The sequence below is a fragment of the Coregonus lavaretus genome (assembly GCF_964263955.1).
Source record: "Coregonus lavaretus genome assembly, chromosome: 24".
Taxonomy (NCBI): Eukaryota; Metazoa; Chordata; class Actinopteri; order Salmoniformes; family Salmonidae; genus Coregonus; species Coregonus lavaretus.
In genome coordinates this window covers 30332780-30346193 of record NC_140011.1, presented here as the reverse complement: position 1 = coordinate 30346193, position 13414 = coordinate 30332780, and the positions used below count along the sequence as shown (strand labels likewise).

Below are 13414 nucleotides of genomic sequence, written 5' to 3'. Positions count from 1 at the left end.
AATCATTTTGACCTTTAGGATGGTAAGCATCAAATGATAAAACTGTTACCTCTCTGGGTCACCTATTAAAGTAGTTTTAGTAGTGTGAGCAGGCCAAGGTCTCTGTCATTATCAGGCTCTGGCCCCAGGCATACAGACACTAATCAGGGAGGGAGAGGTTTTACATTTACATTTTACATTTTAGTCATTTAACAGACGCTCTTATCCAGAGCGACTTACAGGAGCAATTAGGGTTAAGTGCCTTGCTTAAGGGTACATCGACAGATTTTTCACCCAGTCGGCTCGGGGATTAGAACCAGCGACCTTTCGGTTTACCTCTGACACCCACTTGTAAAGTCAGCATACTGTATGTACTTTACTGATGAACAAGGTACATACATTTAGCATGATTCAATCAGCTCGCCTTGAGTCAGCAGGGCTGCCATGCATAGCTTATCTGTCTGATTTATTACACTCACTTTGAGAGTATTTTTTGGAAATGTATGTCTACTGTCACCTATATTCATGAGAAAAAAATATTTTATATATATACAGTATCAGGCAAATGACAGTCCCACTAAGCCCAAACCAGCTGGGATGGCGTATCACTGCAGAATGCTGTGGTAGCCATGCTGGTTAAGTGTGCCTTGAATTCTAAATACATCACAGATAGTGTCACCAGCAAAGCACCCCAACACCATAACCTCCTCCTCCATGCTTTACGGTGGGAACTACACATGCGGAGATCATCCGTTCACCCACACCACGTCTCACAAAGACACCGCGGTTGGAACCAAAAATCTCCAATTTGGACTCCAGACCAAAGGACAAATTTCCACCTGTCTAAGGTCCATTGCTCATGTTTCTTGGCCCAATCAGGTCTCTTCTTCTTAATGGTGTCCTTTAGTAGTGGTTTCTTTGCAGCAAACCGACCATGAAGGCCTGATTCACACAGTCACTTCTGAACAGTTGATGTTGAGATGTGTCTGTGACTTGAACTCTGTGAAGCATTTATTTGGGCTGCAATTTCTGAGGCTGGTAACTCTAATGAACTTATCCACTGCAGAAGAGGTAACTCTGGGTCTTCCATTCCTGTGGCAGTCCTCATGAGAGCCAGTTTCATCATAGCGCTTGATGGTTTTTGCGACTGCACTTGAAGAAACTTTCAAAGTTCTTGAAATGTTCCGTATTGACTAACCTTCATGTCTTAAAGTAATGATGGACTGTCTCTTTGCTTATTTGAGCTGTTCTTACCATAATATGGACTTGGTCTTTTACCAAATAGGGCTATCTTCTGTATACCTTGTCACAACACAACTGATTGGCTCAAACGCATTAAGAAGGAAAGAAATTCCACAAATTAACTTTTAAGAAGGCACACCTGTTAATTGAAATGCATTCCAGGTGACTACCTCATGAAGCTGGTTGAGAGAATGCCAAGAGTGTGCAAAGCTGTCATCAAGGCAAAGGGTGGCTATTTGAATAATCTGAAATATAAAATATATTTTGATTTGTTTAACACTTTTTTGGTTACTATATGATTCCATATGTGTTATTTCATAGTTTTGATGTCTTCACTATTATTCTACAATGTAAAAATAAAGAAAAACCCTTGAATGAGTAGGTGTGTCCAAACTTTTGACTGGTAGTGTATATATATCCTAATATAAAAGTCTGAAGTAATTTCTTTGTGTGTTGTTTTTGAAAATCGATCAGTTTTGTTCAGATCTCAGAAAACGTGCTATTTGCAATCTCGAGCCAAACGCGCGTCGCCCTCTCTGTGTGTGCGTGTCTGATAACATTATCTCGGTGTTTTAAGCCAACTTCCAGACCGCGGTACGTGTGACCAACCAATTCATAGACAAGATGCGTAGGTCCCAGAGCACCCGCACCCACTTTTAACTACGGAGCCATTACGTTTATTAAGGGGAGTGGTTGTTGTTTACTGACGTGTAGGGACATTCTTCACGCGCACATCTGCGTATTTTACAACTTTAAATGCCTCTCCAATTAGTAGGCTAATAGTGAGATGACAGCTAAGGCTGAGGGGGATAGTGGCATTTGATATGGGTAGCCTCTAGAGAGGCTGAAACAGCGACGACTATGGAGGATCCGACTCGGATTGTGAGAGATCAACCTACTTCAGACCCGAGCGTTTCGCCCGATGTGGCCTTGCTGAAGAACAGGGACTATCAGCACAAGTGAGTTATTTGATGTAGCATAATATTTATTATTACATCCATATATAAGGTAGACCCATATATAATCATTTTCCAACGATTTGAAGAAAGGTTATTGTAAATTTGGCCTATCTGGGAGGCCTTCTCTTTCAGACCTAGATTGTAAGAATCACCCATTTCTGTTCTTCCTCCACATTATGGGACAGCTGTTTGGCTGCGGTCTAAAGGAGAAGAGCATCTCAGGTCTTCAGGTTTTCTAACCTTTATACGAGTTCTCATTCACTCAGGTGTAAATCACACTTGGTCTAATGCACACTTGGGCACAATTCGATATCCTCTTACACCAGTGTTAGGTAGACTATTTAACCAATTACTGTCAGTGTCCACCATTCATAGGGTGCTTCAAACCAGATATACTCCATCAGTAACCTTGTTCATACATCCCAGGCACTCACTGTCTCAGAGTGACTGTTCGCTCACATGAGGCTTCCTCAGCAACACACTTCCAGAACAGGAGCTGTCAGGTGAATTATTAACAGCAACTCTATATGTTTGAACTGGCTGCTATTGGCAGGAGCTGGGGAGGGAACGACAGAGGTGTAGGCCACTCAGACAGGAGGGAAATGGGTCTCTCTCCCAGGATGTCAGTGACAGAGACTCCATATCACCTGGTGACACAGGAAACCCCTCTGTGGTTACCTTGTCAACCTGTCATGAATGACTGAACAAAAGCAATCTCTCTTTAGCTAATTTAATGCTATGTTGGGGAAACAATAAATAATGGTAGGGCTAAGGGCACTGGAGTTTTCTGAATACAGCAATCTATTTCTCTCCTTTATTTAACAAAATTATTTTTGTTATAACACATGGATTTTGTTATTACATAGGCTATCCATTACTGAAATATAAACCTGTTAATGAAGACTTGAGGGAGTTCTGTGTGGTAGATACTAGAGAGCTAAAGTGATGTGTGAACTGTGCGACCACAGTTTCTGCTACGGCACCACAGACTGCGGAGTTTGATCACATGCAGAGTGTGTTCATTGAGTTGAATCATGATACATTAATCATGGTACGTGACTAATGGTACAAAGTCTTGGAAATCCTTGCCAATACTATAACCGCCTCTTAATAATGTTTTTAAAAAAAGCCTTCACCTTAAATGACCTTCCTCTAGATTAACATGGGTGTCTGAGACTCTTAGTGTGTCTAGCCCATGTTGGCAGGATTGATGACAGATGTTAATGAACTGTTGATATAGTGTAGGATATAGAGCCCGCTACGGCACTACCAACTGATTTGACTGATTGTGTAGCATAAGATATTCTTTAATGGTTGATCCCCAAGAGTTTAGTTGGTGAGGCATATCCCAATTTAACCAGCCCCATTAAGCTCAAGTGGAATGATTCCCATGGTTTGGAGAAATATTAGACTAAATGGCTTTTAAAAATGAAATAACAACCAATCTGATCATGAAGCAAGTTGTCAATTTGTCAAAATGAGTTCTACTCTTGAAGGTTGCATCTATCTGGTCTTAGACAACAGGTCAGATTTAGAGCCACATTGAACCCACCCTGTTCAGTCTTTATAAATGACCCTTGTACAGCTGATTGGGTATCCTGAAAAGCTTCGGCATACCCATATCTGCTTTTCCTCAACTGACCCGTGTTTGTCTCCTAGATATTATCCCCAGAAACTCCAACTGTCAGTCCTGTTTTCCTTTGATTACAGGGTGTTCGTCAATAGAAGTGTAACATTGGAGAACATCAAATGCTATGGCTTTGACATGGACTACACGCTGGCAGGTAGGTTTATTTAGTAGCCCAGTAGACCTACACCAACAAAGAGATGTGCTTGTACTGGTGAAGGGCAAAAAAAATAGGCAGATATTTTGAGAAAATATGGAAATCTAGTCACTATGTCTCACAGATTTAAGTATATAAGCATACAGATATTGTAACATTTCCACTGATGAATGTACTGACAGTTCATGTGTTCTGTATGTGTAGCGTACAAGTCTCCTGACTATGAGGATCTAGGCTTTGAGTTGCTCCGAGACAGGCTGGTGTCTATAGGCTATCCCCATGAGCTACTGCGTTACAACTACGACCCCACCTTCCCCACTCGGTAAGTTCTCTCATCCTGTTGATCTCACACACATTTGCATGCTGTTTATGTTTACATATGTTTAGTTTGGTAGTAAATAACATGACCCACTACTCACAAAGACATTGGGTAGATGCAAAGCATGGTTAGTTAGCATGGACTCTTCATGGGAGTCTACTTATGAAATGACCCCTAACCATTATTGTTAAGCCATTTGTTGCTCTGTGCAGTCTATTTTCTGTGTCCTTGGCCCAGGGGGACACTGCTGGAGAAACATTTTACAATATAATCAGTATAAACAGACATCCTGCAGAGATAGTTTCCCCAAAGGCCTGGTAACAGTATAACAAGATACGTCAAAATAGAGGAGAAATAAAAAGTAACCTACTTATTCTATCAAGAACAGCCACACATCTAAAAGATATCATCTTGCCCTCTCCAATCTATTCCTCTCTCTGCTTATCTCTGTATAACTTTATTCACCCCCATGCTCTCATCCTCTTTTTCATCCCAATCTCTCCTCCCTCCTTCCTAGTGGCCTGGTATTTGACACAATGTATGGCAACTTGCTGAAGGTGGACTCCAATGGAAAAATTCTGCTGTGCAGTCATGGCTTCACCTTTCTAAAAAGGTGAGCGCTACATCACAGGAAATACAATAGTGTGTGTGTGTGTGTGTGGTGGTGATTTGTTCTGAGTGTACTGGTTTTCATTCTGTAAAAGGTTGTCCTTGGGTCAACACTGTCACTGAGAACATATCTGCACAATATCTGCACAATCACTTTACAAAGTCATCTAAGCAGGGGAACATTTTACATTTGTACATTTTAGTCATTTAGCACAGGGGTTCCCAAACTTTTTCACTCAGGCCCCCCTTCAGCATTGGGGAACATCCCACGTTAGCTGACATGGGCTAGTTGATCTGGACATTTCTTACAAGTTATAAATAGCTCTCTAAGGTATGCAATGACTGACATGACAAGAGGAAAACTGATGATGCATTACCCAACTTCGAAATTGCACCTTGTGCATTTTACTATTACAACTTTCAAGAGTAAGTTGAAAGCCGGACAGAGTTTCTTAAAAAATACAATTATGAAAATTTAAAAATACAACAGAGGATGTTGGAGACCAAGGGAGCCTGATCCTGACCTCGGTCAGATCCAACTGTGAGCATGTGTCTCAGTAGACCTACATACTGCTGTTATATTCAGCCTTCAACATAAAACAGCCCCCATTGTCCTGGCTCCTTCATGGAGGACTGAGAAATGACTGCAAAATATCTGCATGTTTCACAACCAACATGATACACCACAAGGTGTGCAGGAACGTTACAATGTTTTTCTAAACATTAATTGAATGCAGAATAGCAGCACTATTTTGGAATCCTTCACTCTTCCATTGGCTTACAATGGTGATGTAACCAGCTCACAAATATTAAAAAGTATATTTATATCCAGCACCTGGTGCCATGGGATTTGCGAATGAATGTCTGTATGTGTGTGTTTAGGTGTGTGTTATTGTATGACTGTGTGAGTTCCTTTTGTTAATCTTTGTGTTTATTGTGTTGTATGTAGGACTATGTGTATCGTGAAAGACTATATTGATTATACTTCAGTTGGACATGTATACAGAGGGCACTTGGGCCTGCCCACCCTCCATTCATAAATCAGGCTTTAGATGCCTTTGGGATCCCCTACCAGCAGCTAAGCTATCGAGAGGCTCCGGTTCCATTTCAAATCCACTCAATATCCATTGCATTTCTGCCTCATACTCTTGCAGTGAGGCAGACAGTAGTGATGCTTCAATGGCGAAGGCCTGTGGATGTTTCTACAGTGAGGGAAAAAAGTATTTGATCCCCTGCTGATTTTGTAAGTTTGCCCACTGACAAAGAAATGATCAGTCTATAATTTTAATGGTAGGTTTATTGAGAGATAGAATAACAACAAACAAATCCAGAAAAACGCATGTCAAAAACGTTATAAATTGATTTGCATTTTATTGAGGGAAATAAGTATTTGACCCCCTCTCAATCAGAAAGATTTCTGGCTCCCAGGTGTCTTTTATACAGGTAACGAGCTGAGATTTGGAGCACACTCTTAAAGGGAGTGCTCCTAATCTCAGCTTGTAACCTGTATAAAATACACCTGTCCACAGAAGCAATCAATCAATCAGATTCCAAACTCTCCACCATGGCCAAGACTAAAGAGCTCTCCAAGGATGTCAGGGACAAGATTGTAGACCTACACAAGGCTGGAATGGGCTACAAGACCATCGCCAAGCAGCTTGGTGAGAAGGTTACAACAGTTGGTGCGATTATTCGCAAATGGATGAAACACAAAAGAACTGTCAATCTCCCTCGGCCTGGGGCTCCATGCAAAATCTCACCTCGTGGAGTTGCAATGATCATGAGAACAGTGAGGAATCAGCCCAGAACTACACAGGAGGATCTTGTCAATGATCTCAAGGCAGCTGGGACCATAGTCACCAAGAAAACAATTGGTAACACACTACGCCTTGAAGGACTGAAATCCTGCAGTGCCCGCAAGGTCCCCCTGCTCAAGAAAGCACATATACAGGGCCGTCTGAAGTTTGCCAATGAACATCTGAATGATTCAGAGGAGAACTGGGTGAAAGTGTTGTGGTCAGATGAGACCAAAATGGAGCTCTTTGGCATCAACTCAACTCGCCGTGTTTGGAGGAGGAGGAATGCTGCATATGACCCCAAGAACACCATCCCCACCGTCAAACATGGAGGTGGAAACATTATGCTTTGGGGGTGTTTTTCTGCTAAGGGGACAGGACAACTTCACCGCATCAAAGGAACGATGGACGTGGCCATGTACCGTCAAATCTTGGGTGAGAACCTCCTTCCCTCAGCCAGGGCATTGAAAATGGGTCGTGGATGGGTATTCCAGCATGACTATGACCCAAAACACACGGCCAAGGCAACAAAGGAGTGGCTCAAGAAGAAGCACATTAAGGTCCAGGAGTGGCCTAGCCAGTCTCCAGACCTTAATCCCATAGAAAATCTGCGGAGGGAGCTGAAGGTTCGAGTTGCCAAACGTCAGGCTCGAAACCTTAATGACTTGGAGAAGATCTGCAAAGAGGAGTGGGACAAAATCCCTCCTGAGATGTGTGCAAACCTGGTGGCCAACTACAAGAAACATCTGACCTCTGTGATTGCCAACAAGGGTTTTGCCACCAAGTACTAAGTCATGTTTTACAGAGGGGTCAAATACTTATTTCCCTCATTAAAATGCAAATCAATTTATAACATTTTTGACATGCGTTTTTCTGGATTTTTTTGTTGTTATTCTGTCTCTCACTGTTCAAATAAACCTACCATTAAAATTATAGACTGATCATTTCTTTGTCAGTGGGCAAACGTACAAAATCAGCAGGGGATCAAATACTTTTTTCCCTCACTGTAGCTCTAGATCGAACTTCAAAACACCTACAAAAGCTGCAATTGACAGAATCTAAATGTGTAAATGCTGGTATTTTCAAATGACACCCTAACATAGTCATGAGACTCAAAGAGAGGTCTTGTCATTGATAGTGCTGGTGGGTTAAGTGCCCTCTGGATGTTATCTGTTGGCTCAGTGGGTTCTCCCAGAATGACTCATCATCTGGAAATGCTCCAATAGCAACTGTTTGGTGTTATTGGGGAGGTTGTCAGACCGAGTGTGTACACAGTATGCATGTTTTTGTCATGATACATGTCTTTGTATGCGTCTGTGGCTACTTCCCGGGACCACTCATATGTAAAATGTATGCATGCATGACTTTAAGTCGCTTTGGATAAAAGCATCTGCTAAATGGCATATATTATTACTCTTAATTTGCTAGTTGTATGAATACTTTCCTTCTCTACAGGGACAAGATCCACGACTACTACCCCAACAACTTCATTCAGAGAGGCAACACTGACCGCTTTTATATCCTCAACACTCTCTTTAACCTTTCAGGTAGCAACAACAGTATTACTTTCTGTAGTTCTGTACAATCATACTGCAAAAAAAGTCAAGTAGAATGACTTTGTAATGCCCTCCTGCTCCTCCCACAGAGACATATCTGTATGGCTGCCTTGTGGACCTCTTCACCAGATGTAGCAGATATGTAAAGTGAGTGGCTATTTTTCTCCCCCCTCTTCTCGTTGACCCTCTCTTTTTCTCTACAGTTGTGAGAATTGTAAATCATTAAAAAGAAGAGAATAATGTGACTGTCGTTTCTCTGCTCTTTTGTTTTTCAAAGCTGCCAGAAAGGCTTCAAACATGGTGACTTGTTCATGTCATTCAGAAGCATGTTCCAGGATGTTCGAGATGCAATGGACTTTGTTCATGATACGGTTAGCATTATAATGTACATACCAGGCCATCCCGACACATATACACACACACACATTATGAAACATTACTGTCTGTCTTTGCGGAAAGACTGACTCCTTTTTGTCATATAGGGCACTCTGAAGGAAAGCACTCTGAAGAATTTGGATAAATATGTCGTCAGAGATGTGAGTGAAAATAACTTTGAACCTCCCTTAATTGCTGTTCCATATTGGATACCTTTTATGGATACAGTATATTGTCAAAGTGCTTTGGACATAATTTCTCTATCCAGAGGAAATTACCCTCTCCTTTACTTCCTTCTCTTTACAGCCAAACTTGCCTGTTCTCCTGACTCGCATTAAGGAGGTGGCCAAAGTGTTCCTGGCAACCAACAGTGACTACAACTACACGGAGGTCAGTTGTTAATGTTGCATGGTTTCATGGCACATGATGTCCATTCTATTCAAAACATGATGTCCATTCTATTCAATACATGATGTCCATTCTATTCAATACATGATGTCCATTCTATTCAATACATGATGTCCATTCTATTCAATACATGATGTCCATTCTATTCAATACATGATGTCCATTCTATTCAACACATGATGTCCATTCTATTCTATACATGATGTCCATTCTATTCTATAAATTATGTCCATTCTATTCTATAAATTATGTCCATTCTATTCTATAAATTATGTTCATTCTATTCAATACATGATGTCCATTGTATTCAAAACATGATGTCCATTGTATTCAATACATGATGTCCATTCTATTCTATAAATGATGTCCATTGTATTCCATAAATTGTCCATTCTATAAATGATGTCCATTCTATTCAATACATGATGTCCATTCTATTCTATACATTATGTCCATTCTATTCAATACATTATGTCTATTCTATTCGATACATGACGTCTATTCTATTGTATTATTTTTCACACGAAGGATGTGTCTTTGTTCTTTTCCTTAGGCTATCATGAAATACTTGCTTGAAACTCCACCAGGTGCCAAGGTTAGTCTAGGTGTCTCCAGTTTCAAATTAAGGAAAAGGGTTTGGGGAACAAATTAACATTAATTCTAATGAACATTTCAATATTTATTTTCTTATAAGTACCCAAAGAAACCGTGGCGTGCATTCTTTGACCTTGTCGTCGTGGATACCAGGAAGCCACAGTTCTTTGCAGAGGGAACTGTGCTGAGACAGGTAGACACGGTAAGGCACTTTGACTCATCATTACATGGTGTGTATAGAAAACATAATTTAACACACCACACAATTAGATAAATGTTCTAATCTATCCAACATAGAACACAGGGAAGCTCCGCATCGGAACATACACTGGAGACCTCCAGCATGGAACGGTCTACTCTGGAGGTAATAATTGTTATTTTTCATATTATGATAAAAAATAGGTAATATATTCTAGGAAGAGGGACAGAGAGGAAATGGGAAGCTATGAGATTGAGATGGGAGAGGAATAGTGTGTTTCACCCATCTTGGTTTCAGTGGGTGTCACATCTCCTTTCCATCCTCTTTTATCTGTCCATTTCTCCCTCCATCTGTCTCTCCTCCCTGCAGGCTCCTCAGACATTGTGTGTGACCTGTTGGACGTGAAGGGGAAGGACATCCTCTATGTGGGGGACCACATCTTTGGGGACATCCTGAAGTCTAAGAAGAGGCAAGGTTGGAAGACCTTCTTGGTAGTGCCTGAGCTGGCCAAGGAGTTGCAGGTGTGGACAGAGAAGAGCCGTAAGTACAAACATGGTCAACCTCCTCTTCATGACCTCAGTGACCCTAACACTGACCTATCATATACCACACACAGACATCACATGGCCACCTTACATACATTATGTTAGGTAATGTAATCTTGAAGTTGAGGCCACCATTTTGACGAGTGTTTCTCTTTTTTCTCAAGATCTCTTTGAAGAGCTGAAGCGTCTTGATGTGTATTTAGCTGAGTTGTACAAGTGAGTGGGCATTTCCTCTGTTATATGAGTGACACTTGTCTAGTATTGCATTTGACAGAGATTGCATTATGTTGTTCATCTGGCTGGCCTTTCCCCTCAGGCACCTAGACAGTAGCTGTCGAGATCGTCCAGACATCAGTGCCATTCAGACCAGGATGAAGGTAAACCATGCCCACTGACACATAATCCCTCTCTGAGAAATGCTCTAACACATCATCCACCGAGGTTGTTTTTATGTGCTTCCCAGGCATATTTATCTGAAATGTTTTCATAATTACACCTGAGTGAGAATTTCTTCGTCTGGCTTTATGGTGTATTTCAATGTGCTGCTAACTGCATTTTGTGTCTTACAGGTGGTGATTTATAGGATGGATCTTTCCTACGGCCAGATGGGCAGCCTTCTGCGAAGTGGCTCCAGACAGACTCTGTTCGCCAGCCAGCTCATGCGTTACGCTGACCTGTACTCTTCCACCTGCATTAACCTGCTCCACTACCCCTTCAGTTACCTGTTCAGGGCCCAACCTGTCCTGGTGAGTTCCTGTTCAGATATTCCTGTGATAATAACAGGGACATGCATCTACTCTTTCATCAAATCCCTTGCTGAAATTACCATGAAAAAACATGGATTTTTCCCCCCTGATGCTGTCCAGATGCCCCATGAGTCCTTGGTGGATCATCACCCCCTTAACTTCCCCTCACCTGAGTTCTCCGCTCTGGATCATGTCCAGAAGATAGCTGAAGCCAAGGTTTGACACTCATACCTACAGCTATCTGTTATTTACAAATGTTGCGTTTTCTGTTTAAATAAACACTATTTATCTGTTAAAATAAACAGTCTAGATTTAAGCCCTGAAAAAGTATATCTTTGTTGTCTCTATCTTCCATTGTCCATATTGATTTTAAAATATAACCTTTCTGTTCTTAGAGGGCGAGTGAACAAGATAACACAGCAGAACTGAAAGACATGTGAGGATGTATTTACCAAAACAATTATTCTGTTATTCCGACTGTTCCTCCATATCTCAAAAAAGGTGGCTGTGTGTTTGTTTTGACTGGCAATTAATTCCATCTTCTTTTTTATTTATAAACTGGGTGGTTTGAGCCCTGAATTATGATTGGCTGAAAGCCATGGTATATCAGACCGTATACCACGGGTATGACAAAACATTTAGTTTTACTGCTCTAATTACGTTGGTAACCAGTTGATAATAGCAATAAGGCACCTCGGGGGTTTGTGGTATATGGCCAATATACCACGGCTAAGGGCTGTGTCCAGGCACTCCGCAACAGTCTTTAGCCATAGTATATTGGCCATATACCACAACACCTCGGGCCTTATCGCTTAAGTATAGCGCCACCTGCTGTAAGACAGTTTTTACAGTATGTCAAGGGGGGAAGACAACTTGGATATGTCACTGATTCTAGGTTACTGTTTAAGTTAATATTTGTTATTATTCATCTGTTTTTATGTGTGCTTATCTATTTAGCTACAGTACTTTTACACGTCCTATTTGCAATACTGATTTTGTTCCCTGTGCGAATGTATATAAACTTCAATTAGCATGTAAACTGAAACATGCTCAGTGACCATTTAAATGTCAAGTGTTTGTGGTGAATTATTATGCAGGTTGGCTCATGTAGCCTATGTTCAATAAGTATGTAACTAGCTCTGTGGTGGGCATTCTTGTGTGGTGGTTAGTACGTGACCATGGTTAGGTGGATTTATGACAATTATAACATGAACCTATCAGTGACAAAAAAACTAAAAGAATGACTCTTGTTGGCTACTCTTCATACCCTACATTGTATTAGAAGCCTACCCTAGCCTATGGGGGCTATGTAATTAGGTGTTCGTCCTAAAGATTAATAAATAAGTAATAAATAAATAAATAAATAAAAGTAATGAGTCCAAAACATTTATCCTTTCTATAACGGTGAAACAAAATTGCAGCGTAATTTCAACAATAATTTGAATGTAACAAACAAGGCTCTTGAGGCGTACTGACGCCCTTTGCCCATTGGATGGCAACAAATCGCTGTTCTGTGCAAAACGCTTGCAGCCCACTGTATGCAAACCTATGGGATGTAATTTACATCGAGACGTCCAACTGGGCACACACTGGTTGAATCAACGTTATTTCCACGTAATTTCAATGAAATTACGTTGAACCACCGTGGAATAGACGTTGAATTGACGTCTGTGCTCAGTAGGTTGTAAGCACTATAGGCCCAATGTGTTTCTTCCACATTCAAAATAAATTACATGGATTAGGAACCCTTTACCCTCTAAAGCACTGGTCCATTGAAATGTGAAGTGAATAATACAATTGAATGAATAAAATGACATGAGTATTGAATGTTCAACTAGGCATACCGCTTCATATTGAGATGGAAGCGTGTGCCACTGGCCCAATGCATGTTTTTTGCCCCCTTGCCTCTCGCCAAATCGTAAAAAATCCAACATCCGATTACTGCATTTCCTGTCAAAATAATAATTTTCTTAAGGATTTGCTTTTGGTAATACAGATTCATAGGCAGCAATTTAAGCACTTTAGCTGTAAGTGTCCATGGGCCAATAACATTTGTATTGCCTAGTAATCATTCATTACGTTTTCAGCAGATGTAAGTTATTTATTTAACCAACCTTCAAATTATAAAACAAATATAGGGCTAGTTATAGGGTATTGAATACATGTCATACATGTAGTAACCTGGGCCTAATTGGTATTTACCGGTTGAAAACATATGGCATGCTCTTCCTATAGCCTTTTAACTGCAAAAGGTGGCCCCATAGATGTTGGGGCTGGGTGACGTTCGGGAACACGGGCGCGTA

At 40.9% G+C, this 13414-nt stretch overlaps 1 protein-coding gene across 1 annotated transcript; it reads left to right on the top strand.

Moving 5' to 3' along the window:
* Positions 1 to 1876: 1876 nt before the first annotated feature.
* Positions 1877 to 12183, top strand: LOC311100132 (cytosolic purine 5'-nucleotidase-like). The gene is made up of 18 exons (XM_084140903.1): positions 1877 to 2180; positions 3891 to 3964; positions 4169 to 4286; positions 4801 to 4896; positions 8144 to 8235; positions 8334 to 8391; positions 8522 to 8615; positions 8727 to 8780; positions 8926 to 9009; positions 9581 to 9622; positions 9722 to 9823; positions 9919 to 9985; positions 10190 to 10360; positions 10530 to 10581; positions 10682 to 10742; positions 10935 to 11111; positions 11232 to 11327; positions 11507 to 12183. Exons 1-18 carry the CDS (start codon positions 2083 to 2085, stop codon positions 11549 to 11551), a joined length of 1581 nt encoding a protein of 526 aa, XP_083997029.1. The 5' UTR covers positions 1877 to 2082; the 3' UTR covers positions 11552 to 12183.
* The last annotated feature ends 1231 nt before the right edge of the window (positions 12184 to 13414 follow it).

Excerpts from the sequence above, each read along its gene's own strand:
- LOC311100132 (XM_084140903.1), top strand. The coding sequence starts at position 2,083 with ATGGAGGATCCGACTCGGATTGTGAGAGATCAACCTACTTCAGACCCG. Across the intron at positions 8,236-8,333 it reads CACTCTCTTTAACCTTTCAG|AGACATATCTGTATGGCTGC; the intron begins GTAGCAACAACA and ends CTCCTCCCACAG. Across the intron at positions 10,582-10,681 it reads TATTTAGCTGAGTTGTACAA|GCACCTAGACAGTAGCTGTC; the intron begins GTGAGTGGGCAT and ends CTTTCCCCTCAG.